The sequence below is a fragment of the Lagopus muta genome, chromosome 8, assembly GCF_023343835.1.
Source record: "Lagopus muta isolate bLagMut1 chromosome 8, bLagMut1 primary, whole genome shotgun sequence".
Lineage (NCBI taxonomy): Eukaryota > Metazoa > Chordata > Aves > Galliformes > Phasianidae > Lagopus > Lagopus muta.
Genome location: NC_064440.1, coordinates 25,853,724 through 25,866,181, shown reverse-complemented (window position 1 = coordinate 25,866,181; position 12,458 = coordinate 25,853,724). Strand labels below are relative to the sequence as shown.

The window sequence follows — 12,458 nt, the reverse complement described above, 5'->3', positions numbered from 1 at the left end:
CTGTAGTTTCTACTTATGAGGTCTGTATAGCAAAGCTTCAGTATTTTAATATTAAGGTAAACCAAAAATTTACATGAAGTTAGATTAAAATTATCTATTTCTTCTACTGACTTAACACAGATTTTTGGTACTCTTGTTTTTCCCTTATTTCTGTGATTTGTTGACTACTTTATTTTGGTTTCTTGATTTTTTTTTTTTTTTTTTAACCATTGTTTTTGCTTGGTTGTCATCTTATATATGTTACAGTGCTGGAAGTTGCTAGAGGAACAGCTTATTCTGATTTTGCATGCCTTTTAGGAGGTAGCAATCATGCTCATGAGTTAGAGCAATAAATCAAAACCCAGATGTTTACTGGAATTTGTTTTCTTAACTGTGGGAGTTGTTCTGACTCCAGGCTTTCATGTCACCTCTATTTCTTACATAGGTATGGTATGTATATGGTTTGAAGGGGAGAGAAACAATTTGACATGTATTAGCATATCATTATTATCTTTCTTATACCCACCAGAGACATAGCATTCATGGACAAGCAAACAAGGGAATATGTTTCTGTACAGAAGGCTAAGCATGGAACTAAAGAATAACCCAAGTGGTGTTAGAATGATACTTTGCCTAATGGATTAAAACATTGCTGACGTGTATGCATATAATTCTTTCATTTGTTTGTGAATGTAAGGCCCTTTCATGGGTAGTGTTCCTGAATGCTTCCCATGTATTTAGAACTCTTACTGAGTTCACAAATGTATGCTAGTTACATTTAAAAAAAAAAAAATTAAAATCCTCTGTTGCTACTTTAAGTCTCTTACAGTTTTATACATATGGAGACTAAAAAGAACAAGTTGCTGCTGCAGCAATTGGCTTCAGTTTAGGTTTGGAATTTTGTATACTAGCTTTTCTGATGCTGACCATTGGAGGAGTTGTGGGTGGAAACGTGCTGTTTACCTGTAAACACTGCCGTAATCAGCTGCAGAGCATGTGCACAATTCCAGGAAAACCAATGGCAAAATTCCTATTGATATCAGCAGACATGGATCCAACTGCATAAACAAAAACACATTTTGAAAATCCACAGTCCAGGGATGATGATATCATGATGGCCACTTCATTAATTTTGGTAAGGGACAGTAGCCATTTTTGTGGAAAGTAAATGTAATTTTTATCTACAGGCATGTAAGTGCTATATTCATGTATGGTAGGTTTAGTTTCCCTGCTTTCATGCTGACTCAACACGTGACATTAGGTGGCTTCTGTAACTGTGTAGTTGTCTCTCAAGGCTATTATAGGCCTATAAAGTGCCATCAGAACTTTAGGCAGAAAGTTCTTGTAGGACTGTAACGTTCTAACCAACACTGTTACTTTCACATCCCTTTGCTGCACTGGAGGACTATTGTAATGTGGGTAATTGTACACTTAGTGTCAATACTGAGAAAATTTCCAAACAAGATAATTCCAGTTTTTGTGCAAATGGGTATTTGGTTGGCATCTCACTCCAAGTGTCAGTAGGAAATGAGATTGTATGGTTTGAGCAGTCACTTTAGCAAAGGCAGCACTGACCTTTGAGAGAAACAGTAGCATCATTACCTAGAATAAACAGTGAAACTACTGGGCAAAGAAAAACAAGTAGTGAATTCTTCATGTAATCCAACAAACATTTATCATTCTTGTCGTTTGCATTCCACAAAAAAGGAAATTAAAGATCAGCTGGAAAGACAGATAAATGCCTGTTCTCAGCAAAAGTAGTAATGTAGGCAGAAGGCAGCAGATTGAAAGGAGCTGTAGCCACCTCTTCCCTTCCTATAAGCTCTACCTTGTGTGATGCACGCTCCTCTATTGCACAGTGGGGTTGCTCCCATACAGATGTACAGCCACTACTCTTGTCTTCCCTGCACCTACTGGACCATTCTATACCTCCAGAGGAAGCTGCCATCCAGTAAATAAATGCTACTGGGTTGAGAAATAAATTCTTACCCTGCAAAAATGACATAATAAAGTATGAACTGATTGAGACTTCCCAGGACTGCTCTGGAATTCTATGGCAAATGAAGGCAGGAAAGTCTTAGTATCCGTAATGAAATCTCTGGCTTTATGGTACTTTACAGCAGCTGCCACCCACTTACCATATCCATAGACATAACCTGTAGACAGGAGGCTACAGTTGAAAAGGCCATGATTGCTAGTATTTTATATGTAGATGCTGTCTTTCCTCTCTGCCATAGCTGTTGATCCCACCAGCCATGAATCAGTCTCTTACATTAAGTCACCGTGTAGGTAGCAGAATTCGCAGTTTTCCACCAAAATTGTTATATGTCAGATTATTCTGAACTTAAGTGGACTCGCTTTGTGACTCCTGGTTAATCTTTTCCTGTCAAAGTGTAAATATTCATCACTTCTTATACAAAATATATGGGCAGTAGTGAATAATTAGTGTTTTTCTCCATAAGAACTGTTGGCCATTGTAAGACTGCTTTGTCCTAGAAGTGATGGTGTTTATAATACTGCTTTGCCCTAGAAGTGGCAGATGTGCATATTCTGTACTTGAAAGCAAAATTGCAGTGCCAGTGATTTGAACATAAACCAAATATGTACAGATTTTTTCTTTCAGAGGAGCTGTAAGGCCCTGTATACATAAAACAGAACATTTCTTTGGAAACAGGCTGCTGGCTCAGGGAGTGTAACATGTCTAAATGAAAGGATGCCTGAATTTGTGCTAAAGAATAAGGCACTGGAAGACTCAGAAAAGCATGTCTCTGCCCTGTTTGTCTAAACATTGAAGGGTTGGTTTAAGTTTGATTTTGTGGAAGCTATCCTGTTTTGAGATAGTTTTCAAATGTCAGGCAGTTTGATTAAATACACTGATTGTCTGTGCAGGCAGCACAGCATATTCTGTCCGGCTGAAGTGTGGAGTGTGTGTATGTCGCTCATGGTACAGTATTGAAACCTAAAGAATAATGAATTACAGATAAATTCAGCTTCGTAGCATTAATTATTGATTATTGGTATTTGGCAGTGGAAATCCTGACTGCTCGGCAGAAGAAAGCAGAAGAGCTGAAGAGGCTGACAGATCTAGCCAGTCAAATGGCTGAAGCACAACTGTCTGAACTCAGGGCTGAAATTAAGGTCAGGCATTCACTTTTTCTCAAGCATGTGAGCTGTCTGCACAAAAGCGAGGAAAGTGCTATCATGCTAACATGTCCAGGCTGCTCATTCCTCCTGCGGACCAGAGGGTAACTAGCTTTCTGTGGGGAAGTCATACCTTATTAAAGAATTAAAGGGCCTCTGAGCAATCTGGATATGCTATCAGAGAAGTGTAAGCTATCCCTTCAGAGGCAGAGCAGTGGGGAGTTTTGCTATTTGTGTATCATTTATCAGACCCAGTTCACAAGTAAACCTGATAGCTTCAGGTTGAGTTGATCAAATGCACGCACCCCAGTGGAGTGACCCACTTCCAAAACACGGGACAGATCCACCTACCATTGGGCTGTGAGAAGTGTTGTTTGTAAGGATGTAAAAATTTTTGATTCTGCATAAAGATCCTGCCAGCAGGACAGCGTCAGGAGATTGCACAGCCTTAAAGCGGACTTAAGATAAGTATTGGTTGGTCTCTGTACCATCTATATAGTCTTCCAATCAGAATGCCAATTACCCCTAATTTGTCTGTATTTCTGCAGCACTTTGTGAGTGAACGGAAATATGATGAAGAGCTAGGCAGGTCTGCCCGATTTTCCTGTGACACAGAACAGCTGAAGACCCAAATTCAGCTCTGTGGAGAGAGTAAGTGTTGGTGGTTTATCATACCTACGATCTCAGAACGTAGCGTTCCAAATACTTGTCCAGGAAATGCTGGGCAGAGGTAATGGTATGTCTGTTGCCGAGCGTGTAGCAAGTCTGATGTGAATGGTACATCAACACGGGAGGTTTGTTGAGCATGCACACATTGCTTTTACAATTTACACCGTACTATACACAGTGTACATGTGTTGCACAGACCATCTGAGTGTGTACAGCTGCCTTCTTTGTCAGAGATTTTCAGATATTACAGAGGTCAGTTGGAGTTCTCCATCCAAATGAAAAGTCAACTGTAGAGAACTCTCAAATTCAATAGCCACTTATGAATAATTAGTAAATTGGAAACTTCTTTGTGTGAGCATAGTATTATGAGATCAGTTAATCTGTCTCCTGCTCGGAAGCAAGTTCCCATCTGTACAAGAATATTCAGTGGGTTTTTCAGGAGCAAAAGTAATCCCAAATACTACTTTTATGAAATCATCTGCCTTTCTGCTTGGAAATTTGTATTCATCTTCTGCTCCATGTATCATGTTGCTGATGTAAAATGTGAAATAGACTCTTTCTCATATTTGTCAAGCTTTTATCCTCCCCAAAAAGTAAATGCTATGATGCTTTGCTCCATGTCATCCTGCTGTATGATATTCCATCAGCACCATCAATCAGGAGAAAAGCTATTAACACGATACCAAACTAGTGCATTTTGGTGAAAGGAAAATTTTAGGGATGAAATAAGTAGTGTTTCTAGTGTTTCCATTTCAATGCACTAATGAAAACATACATACAGTCCTTCTTGGGAAGGACTTTTGGTGACTAGAAACAAAAATAAGAGGAAGAAAAAGGAAAAAAAAACAGTCTGTCAATATAGTCTTGTGATTGCACAGCTGACTCCTGTGAGGCGTAATTAATTTAGTTTGTTAGACCATAAGGATTGATTTTTGCAGATCCACTAGGCCTATGTCCTCTCTCTCATTCTTGCCAACCCAGGATGTTCCAAAGGAGGGCATAAACTTCCTGGTAATGCACCTAAATGCTCACAGTGACTTCATTGCACTTACCTCAAACCCTGAGGCTTAGGAGATTGAAAATTCTGCATAGCTTATCCTAACCAAGAATATAACCACAGCTGCTGTTAATGCTACAGTCTGTTCTCATTCAGCTACTCTCCTGAATAACTGCTGTAGTTAATGCAGGAAATTAATTATTTGTACCTCATCGTAGCAGAGCCTTGTTTAAGCATATTCAGATATAGGCCTGTAGAAATCAAGTCAGTGAAGTTCAAAGAACAGTTGTTAGCAGGGAAGCAGTGCCATCTTTCAGCTGACAGAGAGAGAACTAGGTGACTGGAGATCCTCTAATCTGCTCTTAGTGATCTTAGAAGAGACAACTTGAATGCTATTCGCATGTCTTTGCTGGGGGCTTTTCAAGTGTTTCTGTTTGAAGCATCCTACAGTGACATTTATACCATACTTAGGAAGTGCAAGTACCCTTCAAACAGAGATGATACCAGGCCTGTAGCTAAAAATAGCCATTATTGAAAGCTTTGACGCCAGCAATAACCAAAACCCCCAGTCCTATGCAAAAGTAGGCATGTTCCAGCGTGAGGAGCAGGAGTGAATTAGAGGCATAAAATCACAATGAAGGACAAAGAGGTACAAAAGTAATTGGACTGACATTTATACAGAATGCTTGCTGGTGGATTGTACATCTTTTCTTTTAAGAATATGTTTTTATATCAAGCACTTCAATTTTTATATGGGCTTCTGTGTAAGGCAGTCTGTTTTAGGGAAGAGAGAGCAATAGCATTCAGTAACAGCATACCTTACAGAACTTGTGACAGAAAGTGCAGTTTCTTGTGCAGGTCATTGCATTGTCCTTGTGAAGAAGACACCTAGTGGGAGAATCTCTGATGTTAGCTTAAGTTAGTAGGAGCCTCAAAAAGCCACCCAACAAAACAGCAGATGATGCTCAGTTGCTAAAATTACTCCATGTCTTCCTTCTCTGTCCTAAAAGTTGAAAAATTGAAGTACCTACTAGATAAAAGAAAGGTGTCTTTTTCTAGTTCATCATCTGTGCCAGAAGAAAACAGAGAAAATACATAATCAGGAAAATCAAAACCACAAATTAAGATCAAGATGTTTACTTCAGTAGCCTCAGGCTCCTTTTTGAGGCACCATTGCACAGAAGCAAACAGCTCAAAGAGCTTGTGGAAATGCAGAGAGGTAGGAATCAAAGGTTTGTTTGGTGTACTTCACATTCGTATATGGAATTGCTTAAGAAATCTTCTGATTCTAAAATACTAAGAAGTAGAAAGCAGGAATATACTAAGATGAACACTAAATGGTTCTTGATAGTGCTGACTTTGCCGTGGTCTGCATGAAAGGGACTGGTGTATGAATTCAGTTCCTGTTTGATCAATAGCCATGGTACAGAAGTATCTTTCTTAACCATTTCTTTGGAGAGTCTGTTGCTCTTTACTATCTTTTCTTTTTTGAAAACTATTAAAGAATACTGAAGAAGCTTTTGTAGCTGTTAGTCGAGTTGTGGTTGGTATGTATGTAAACTGCAAGCTCCACGCTCTTCAGCTTCCATGATCAGTGAATGATTTAGAATCAGATTTTTATATGGCATCTTCAGGCACGACTTCCTTTGACCTCAGGCATTAGAGAGTTACTGTCATTCCATTTTCTTCCTTCCTGTGTTTCTTCCTTTGTTGCCTGAAGACTCCTTTTGGAGGCATTATTGATAGAACAGTGGTGTGAGGGGGCAGTCCTGACAACACGTGGATTTACCTTAAGTGGTTATAATTTCACAAGCTAACCCATACGTACCAGGAATTTTGAGAAATTTTCTCGGACAACCAAAGCCCAAGGCTGACAGTCTTGGCAGAAAGCAGGGCTTTCATACTTACTGTTGGTGAAAAAGTTTGATGAACTACAGTGTTTTCTACTTTAGTGAAATAGGCAATGGGTCTATTTTAGCTGTTTGCTTTGTGGGCTTTGAAACAATTCCAACTTTTGCACAGCACATATTTTTTTTATTCTTAAATAGTGCTAAACCAACTTGCAGTCTCAAAAGCTCCCAGGTGTAATCACAAGCTGAACTGTCTTCTAGCTAGCAAGGTGGCTCTCTAGGGTCTCCTTATCCTGGTCAATCTTCAGGTAGCTGCACCAAGGAAAATAATTTCTCACATTTACAATACAAATGGACAAAGAAGTATAACCCATAGCACAAGCACGAGTCCCCCGGATCCAGGGTGCTCTGGACTTCTGCCAGTCTCATTCCAGTTTTTAGCGCACTTCCTCCACATGGGTTTTTTGTCAAAAGCAATCTTAATGATGAGGCAGTATCAAAGAAGTAAAACAATATGATTTAACTCTGATCTAGTTATCTAGCTTACTTCGTTATCTAAAGACTTGAATGATGCTACAAAAATTAACTGTGAGCAGGGTAAGAATTCAGCCTCAGATATTGATCATTTAACAGGTAATAGAGAATACTTCTTTTATTTTTATAGTTTCTCATCCAAAGAACAATTATTCCTCAAGAACACCATGTAGTTCGGTGCTGTCTTCATTGACCTCACATGCAACAACTGGCAAACAAAATACACACACTCGGAAGTCCTCTAGCAATGCCAAGAACTCTGATAATAAAACAGCCAGCACTACTAAAGTACAAAGTCATCATTCTTCCAATCCTACAGAATCTTCTCCCCAGGGAATTCCAACAAATAAGCAGGTAAGAAACCAGCTGTAAACTGAACTAAATGGTGTCAAAAATATCAGGACAACTTTCATTATTGAAAGTTTTCACTGCATAATCAAGTACTTGTTTTTAGTCCAAATTTAATTCACAATTTTAAAAAACGTGGAAAGGTTTACAGGCTACTTAATGCCATAGATCAGTCTTTGTGTTATATCAAAACTATTTCAATACTATTTTCTCTCTCTAGTTACACTGATAATGATTTTCTGCAATTTTTGTTAATTCCGGTGGCTGTATTTTATTTCTGGAAGAATTCAGATAGCCTAACAATTATCCAATTTCTTTCTGGGTAGAATGGGCCTTCTAGTCAAAGACGAAGATTCAACCCACAGCACCAAAACGTCCGTCCCAATGGATCTCTTAAGCCACAAGGTGCCACTAACGAGGCAGATCAAAATAACGTAAGGAGTGGCTCCAGGTCTGAGCACAGAAGACAGCAGCACAACAATTTCAGACCTAAAAATAAAGGAGCTATGAAAAATCAGGAGTCTGCAACTGCAAGGACCACAGAGAATGTGACGCATCCAGAAAAGAGCCGGCGGAAGCATCATGCACCAGACACCACAGATCACAGGCCTTTCCGAGGCGGTGTCGGCAGGGTGTCGCAATGCAATTTGTGCCCTGCAAGAATGGAGGTCTCTGCTGATACCACTGTTCTTTCAGTGCCAGCTGTGACTTTGGTGGCTTAAAATGTCACAGTGAAGGCAGGCAGAAAAATATTCTCATTTTATCTTCTTCCTCAAGATGCTTGTTGGTGAAGAAAATAAATCGGAACAGTCATTTTAAATCTGTTGCTGCTTAAAAGTTATTGGTATCTTCATTATTTACTAATTATCAAAATTAATGATACTTTCAAAGCTTTGCCCAATATGTTCACAGTTGTTTTGTCGTGACAATACAGAATCTTACCAAAGCAGCATATACTACTTAGAAGAATGAAATTAGATTGGAAAAATAAACTCAATTAAATTCACAATAGCAAAAGGTTTGTTGTAGATATGTGGTTATGCAATCAACAGTATTGTTCTTTAGAGCAGCCTGTGTTAGAAAGATCCCAGAGCACCTCTGTGCTGTGGTCTGCAATGCAATCAGATAATCTTTTAGAATTTTCCTGCAGTCTTTATTATACACCTCTTTATTTCTGTGCATGTATCTGTATGTGCATGTGTACGCACACGTACATACATACACATGCATGCACACAGTATTGTTACATACAAGAACATTTCAAAAAGCAGCACATTTGATTTTAGCTTATTATTCCATAAACTGAGATCTTTAGACTTGCCTATAAATTGTACTGAATGTATTACATATTGGTATTTTTCATTGACAAACTATTTTTATGAAAATGCTCATTTTGTTCAAGTTTAGAGTATATATAGTCATGGCTATTCAGATGCACAGCCCTATTCTCCATCCTTATCAGCCATTTTTCTATGAGTAGTTGGATTTATTTTTTTGCATATGAAAAGTCACAGGTGTTCTAGACTTGAATCCAGATTATTTTTCTATATTTTTTGCTCTAGGAACCATCTGTCCTTAATGAGAGCTATGACTAATAAACTTGTTACAGCAACATGCAGCAGAATATGGAGATGCATATTTGGGCAGATACTACATCCTTGTGAGTTTTCTATTAAAATAAAATCTTAGTGTTAATGTTCTGATTATGTATTTCAGAAAACTTGTTTCTTCCAAAAAAATTAAAATCTTCTTTCTAAAACACTCTGTTGTTTGCTGCCTTGCAGTATCTAACCAGTTGTGATCATATTCGAACTAGATTTGCTTAGTTCAGCTGGTGTCAGTGGGAGGCTTTGGTTTGAGTTTGGCTTGGAGCAGGCTTTTGCTTTTGGCTAAATTCCATTGCCACAAGTGCACAGGACAGCACCTTCCCATCAAGAGCTAATCTTGGACAAACCCATGTTAAAAGTTGTTATTGAAAATATTAAGGTATCAGAATAATCAGTAAAGAATCCAGACCTGACATCAAGTGAACTAGAGGCCTGGGGGTCAGAATCAGAGAAGTGTAACAGGGTCTCTTTCCCACTGAGGTCAGTAAGAGCTGGGCACTTTGAACGTTTATTGTTGGTTATGGCTTTTTACCACTTACCTCTGCCTAATTTCCATGAGCTGACTACATGCTTTCTTTGTACTGAATTCCACTTTTGATTCATAAAGTATAAAGTGCGTTGCCTATGAAGGATTTTGATTATTGCTCTTGATATCTGTACAGTTTTCTACATGTGAATGATGGTAAAACCTGATTTTACAAGGCAAGTAGCTCATCTTCTTCTGGAATAGTGGTGATAAAATAAGTATTCATAGGTAAACATAGGCTTTTTGTGAACCCTTCTCCTATCAGGCTTTTAGGCTGAACGTTTTAAGTAAATGGAGCTGAAATTCCAGAATCTCTGTGCTGTGCACACCCACCAGAAAAGTCTATTTTCAAAATTTGCCATACTGCCATACTGTAACTTCACAGTTAGAGATGTAATCACAGTATCTGTATGAGTATTACCCCAAAACAATATTATATTGCTTTTACACAATTTCTGAAAGTTACTTATACCTTTTCTTGTATTCCCTCCTAATAATATCTGATGTGTCTATAATGACTTTTACTCCTGCCTTATAGGTTTTCCACTTAACAGGATTATTGAAAGAAGTTATTTTATTCTACAAGTCAGCTTCCTTACAAGCAGGCTTCCTCAAAACAAGTCAAATCTAACATAAATCATAACTCGGCACAACAGGACGACCTTGTGCTCTTCAGTACCAGCTTCTCTTTGCTGTGCTGGAGGCTTAGTACATGACAGATCAGAACTAACAGGTGAGAGGAAGCATTTATCCTTAGGCTGTGAGGCAAACACACATTCTTGGATGAGAAATAAAAGTGTGGATTTGGCTGGTTCTGGGGACTCTGCAGTCTTGATGCAGCAAATGTGCTTTGGTATTGCAGTACACATTGTAACTGTTACGTGGCTGGCTCTGAAACATCTCTGTGTCAGAATGGTATCCCTTTATCTTTTTATGTTTCTGCTAGAATTTTATTTGCCGTTTTCCTGGCTTGCTTTACTACTCACTGTACGTAGAATTATTTAATGAATCAGAACTTTCTAGTTTCAAATTACAGATCTAGCTATGTGTGATACGTTCAACGTACAGGTTTTATACAGGGGTCAGTGAGAGAATTAAGGGCTGGACAAGCCTTGGCTTTAAGGCCAGCAAGTCTTTTTAGAGAAAAATAGTTCCCCCTAATTTGCAAAACAAGTACAGGTTTTTTTGCATCACTGAAATGTGGAATTTCCACTGTTTTGAAAGTAGATACACATCCTAAGGCCTGGTATTTTAAAACAGGTTCAATCTTTTTGTCTTTTGTGTACAATCAAATTGAGATTAATGTCAGAACTCAGCAAAACAAAGGACCAGATATATAGAGATATATAGCTGAAAACTAGAAGATAATGTAATTTAATATAGCCAAGCTATATTAAGCGAAACTTGAAAAAAATTTAAGATGTTTGAAAAAAAAAAAAAATCATTTAAACTACTTAAAGTCATTGGAAATGTTGCTCTAGAACTGAAACTAGTAATTTTGGAAAGGATAAGTTTGTACTCTGGTTTGTATATTCCTTTCCTGGATCCTGCTGCTGTAGGAAAGCAACGTGGTCTGAGCTTGGATGGATGGATGGCATTTCCTATGGTGAGTCTGTTTCCCGTGCAGTGACTGGGATGTATCAAAAGCAACTAAACATCCTGTACTAGAAATGTTTGTGGATGTTGTACCAGAAAGTAGGATGAGCTAAGAGATGCACATAGGAAAGGGACGACTTTGAAAACGGTCTGATTATTGATGTGTGTGGTCCAGTGAATTTGCAGAGTATTACTCAGCTAAGTGATAAATGCTGTATAAGCAGGAAGATTTCATTTATTTATTTATTTATTCCTGCAAAAGTAGCATTCTGTAGAAAGTACTCAGAAACTCAGAAAAGAGCAGAGGTCTGTAACACCAGCTGTGTCTGTTTCTGCTGCTTGACATTCTGCTAAGAGCTGTTGCCCAAAATGATCCTAGATCTCTCGGGGGCTTTTCCTCCACATATTTATAGAGCTTTACTTCTAGCCACACTCTCACTCTAATTGTAGCTATGGAATAGACAGCTTCACTCTCAAGTTTTCGATGATACAGCCTGCCTCCCGTTGTTGCTAAGTGAGAATTTGTCCTTCACAGATTGAGAATTAAACAGACAAAATCATCTTATCTCCTGGATAATGCTGCCATTTCCATTTGGTCATACTAAGACTTGTACTACATAATGTTTATTATCTGAACATTTAAGTGGGTTTAAAGAAGTGAATGAACAGCTTGAAAGAAGGAAAGAGGTAGCTTCCTTAGGAGCAGTCAGTGTGTTTACAGTCAATACTGTCTTGAGAGAATCATCAGTTGTTTTACTTGCAAGGAACTTGAGCTATATTTCATACAGAAGCATCTCTGAATTAATGCCTAGTTCATAGCTCATTTGATTGCGTTGTTTCTGTGGCTCTTAAGCTGAAAACAAGCCTGATGAAAAGTCTCTCTGAGAATCAGTGTTAACATGTGCCCCTAGCAGGTGAAACAACGTCTGCTTGGTTATGGCAAGTATGAGTTCTCCATATTCTAAAGCATACAGATAGAATTACATCTATTTGAAGCACATCCTGGTGATAATATGCACTTAATCATGGAGAAGTAATTTTCTGGAAATTAATTTGGAATTGCATTTTTCTACATTATGCCATATCATAGATGGTTTGGAAATAGTGTGAAAGTGAGGGCTAAACAACTGGAAAATTGACTGTGTTTGTGAGGGGAAAGAGAAAAGCATCAAAGTTCACTAGCGTGATGCACGTTACTCTTCAGAGCACAG

At 38.4% G+C, this 12,458-nt stretch overlaps 1 protein-coding gene across 5 annotated transcripts in view; it reads left to right on the top strand.

The window, feature by feature from the left end:
• SPATS2L (spermatogenesis associated serine rich 2 like) overlaps window positions 1-9,279 on the top strand; it is a 132,411-nt gene extending 123,132 nt beyond the window's left edge. For all 5 annotated transcript variants that reach the window (XM_048952988.1, XM_048952986.1, XM_048952989.1 and 2 more), the window contains exons 10-13: window positions 3,008-3,117; window positions 3,669-3,771; window positions 7,301-7,524; window positions 7,845-9,279. In XM_048952988.1, the coding sequence (XP_048808945.1) occupies window positions 3,008-3,117; window positions 3,669-3,771; window positions 7,301-7,524; window positions 7,845-8,240 (833 nt within the window). In that variant the 3' untranslated portion in view covers window positions 8,241-9,279. The remainder of the gene's footprint in view (window positions 1-3,007; window positions 3,118-3,668; window positions 3,772-7,300; window positions 7,525-7,844) is intronic.
• Window positions 9,280-12,458: the final 3,179 nt, after the last annotated feature.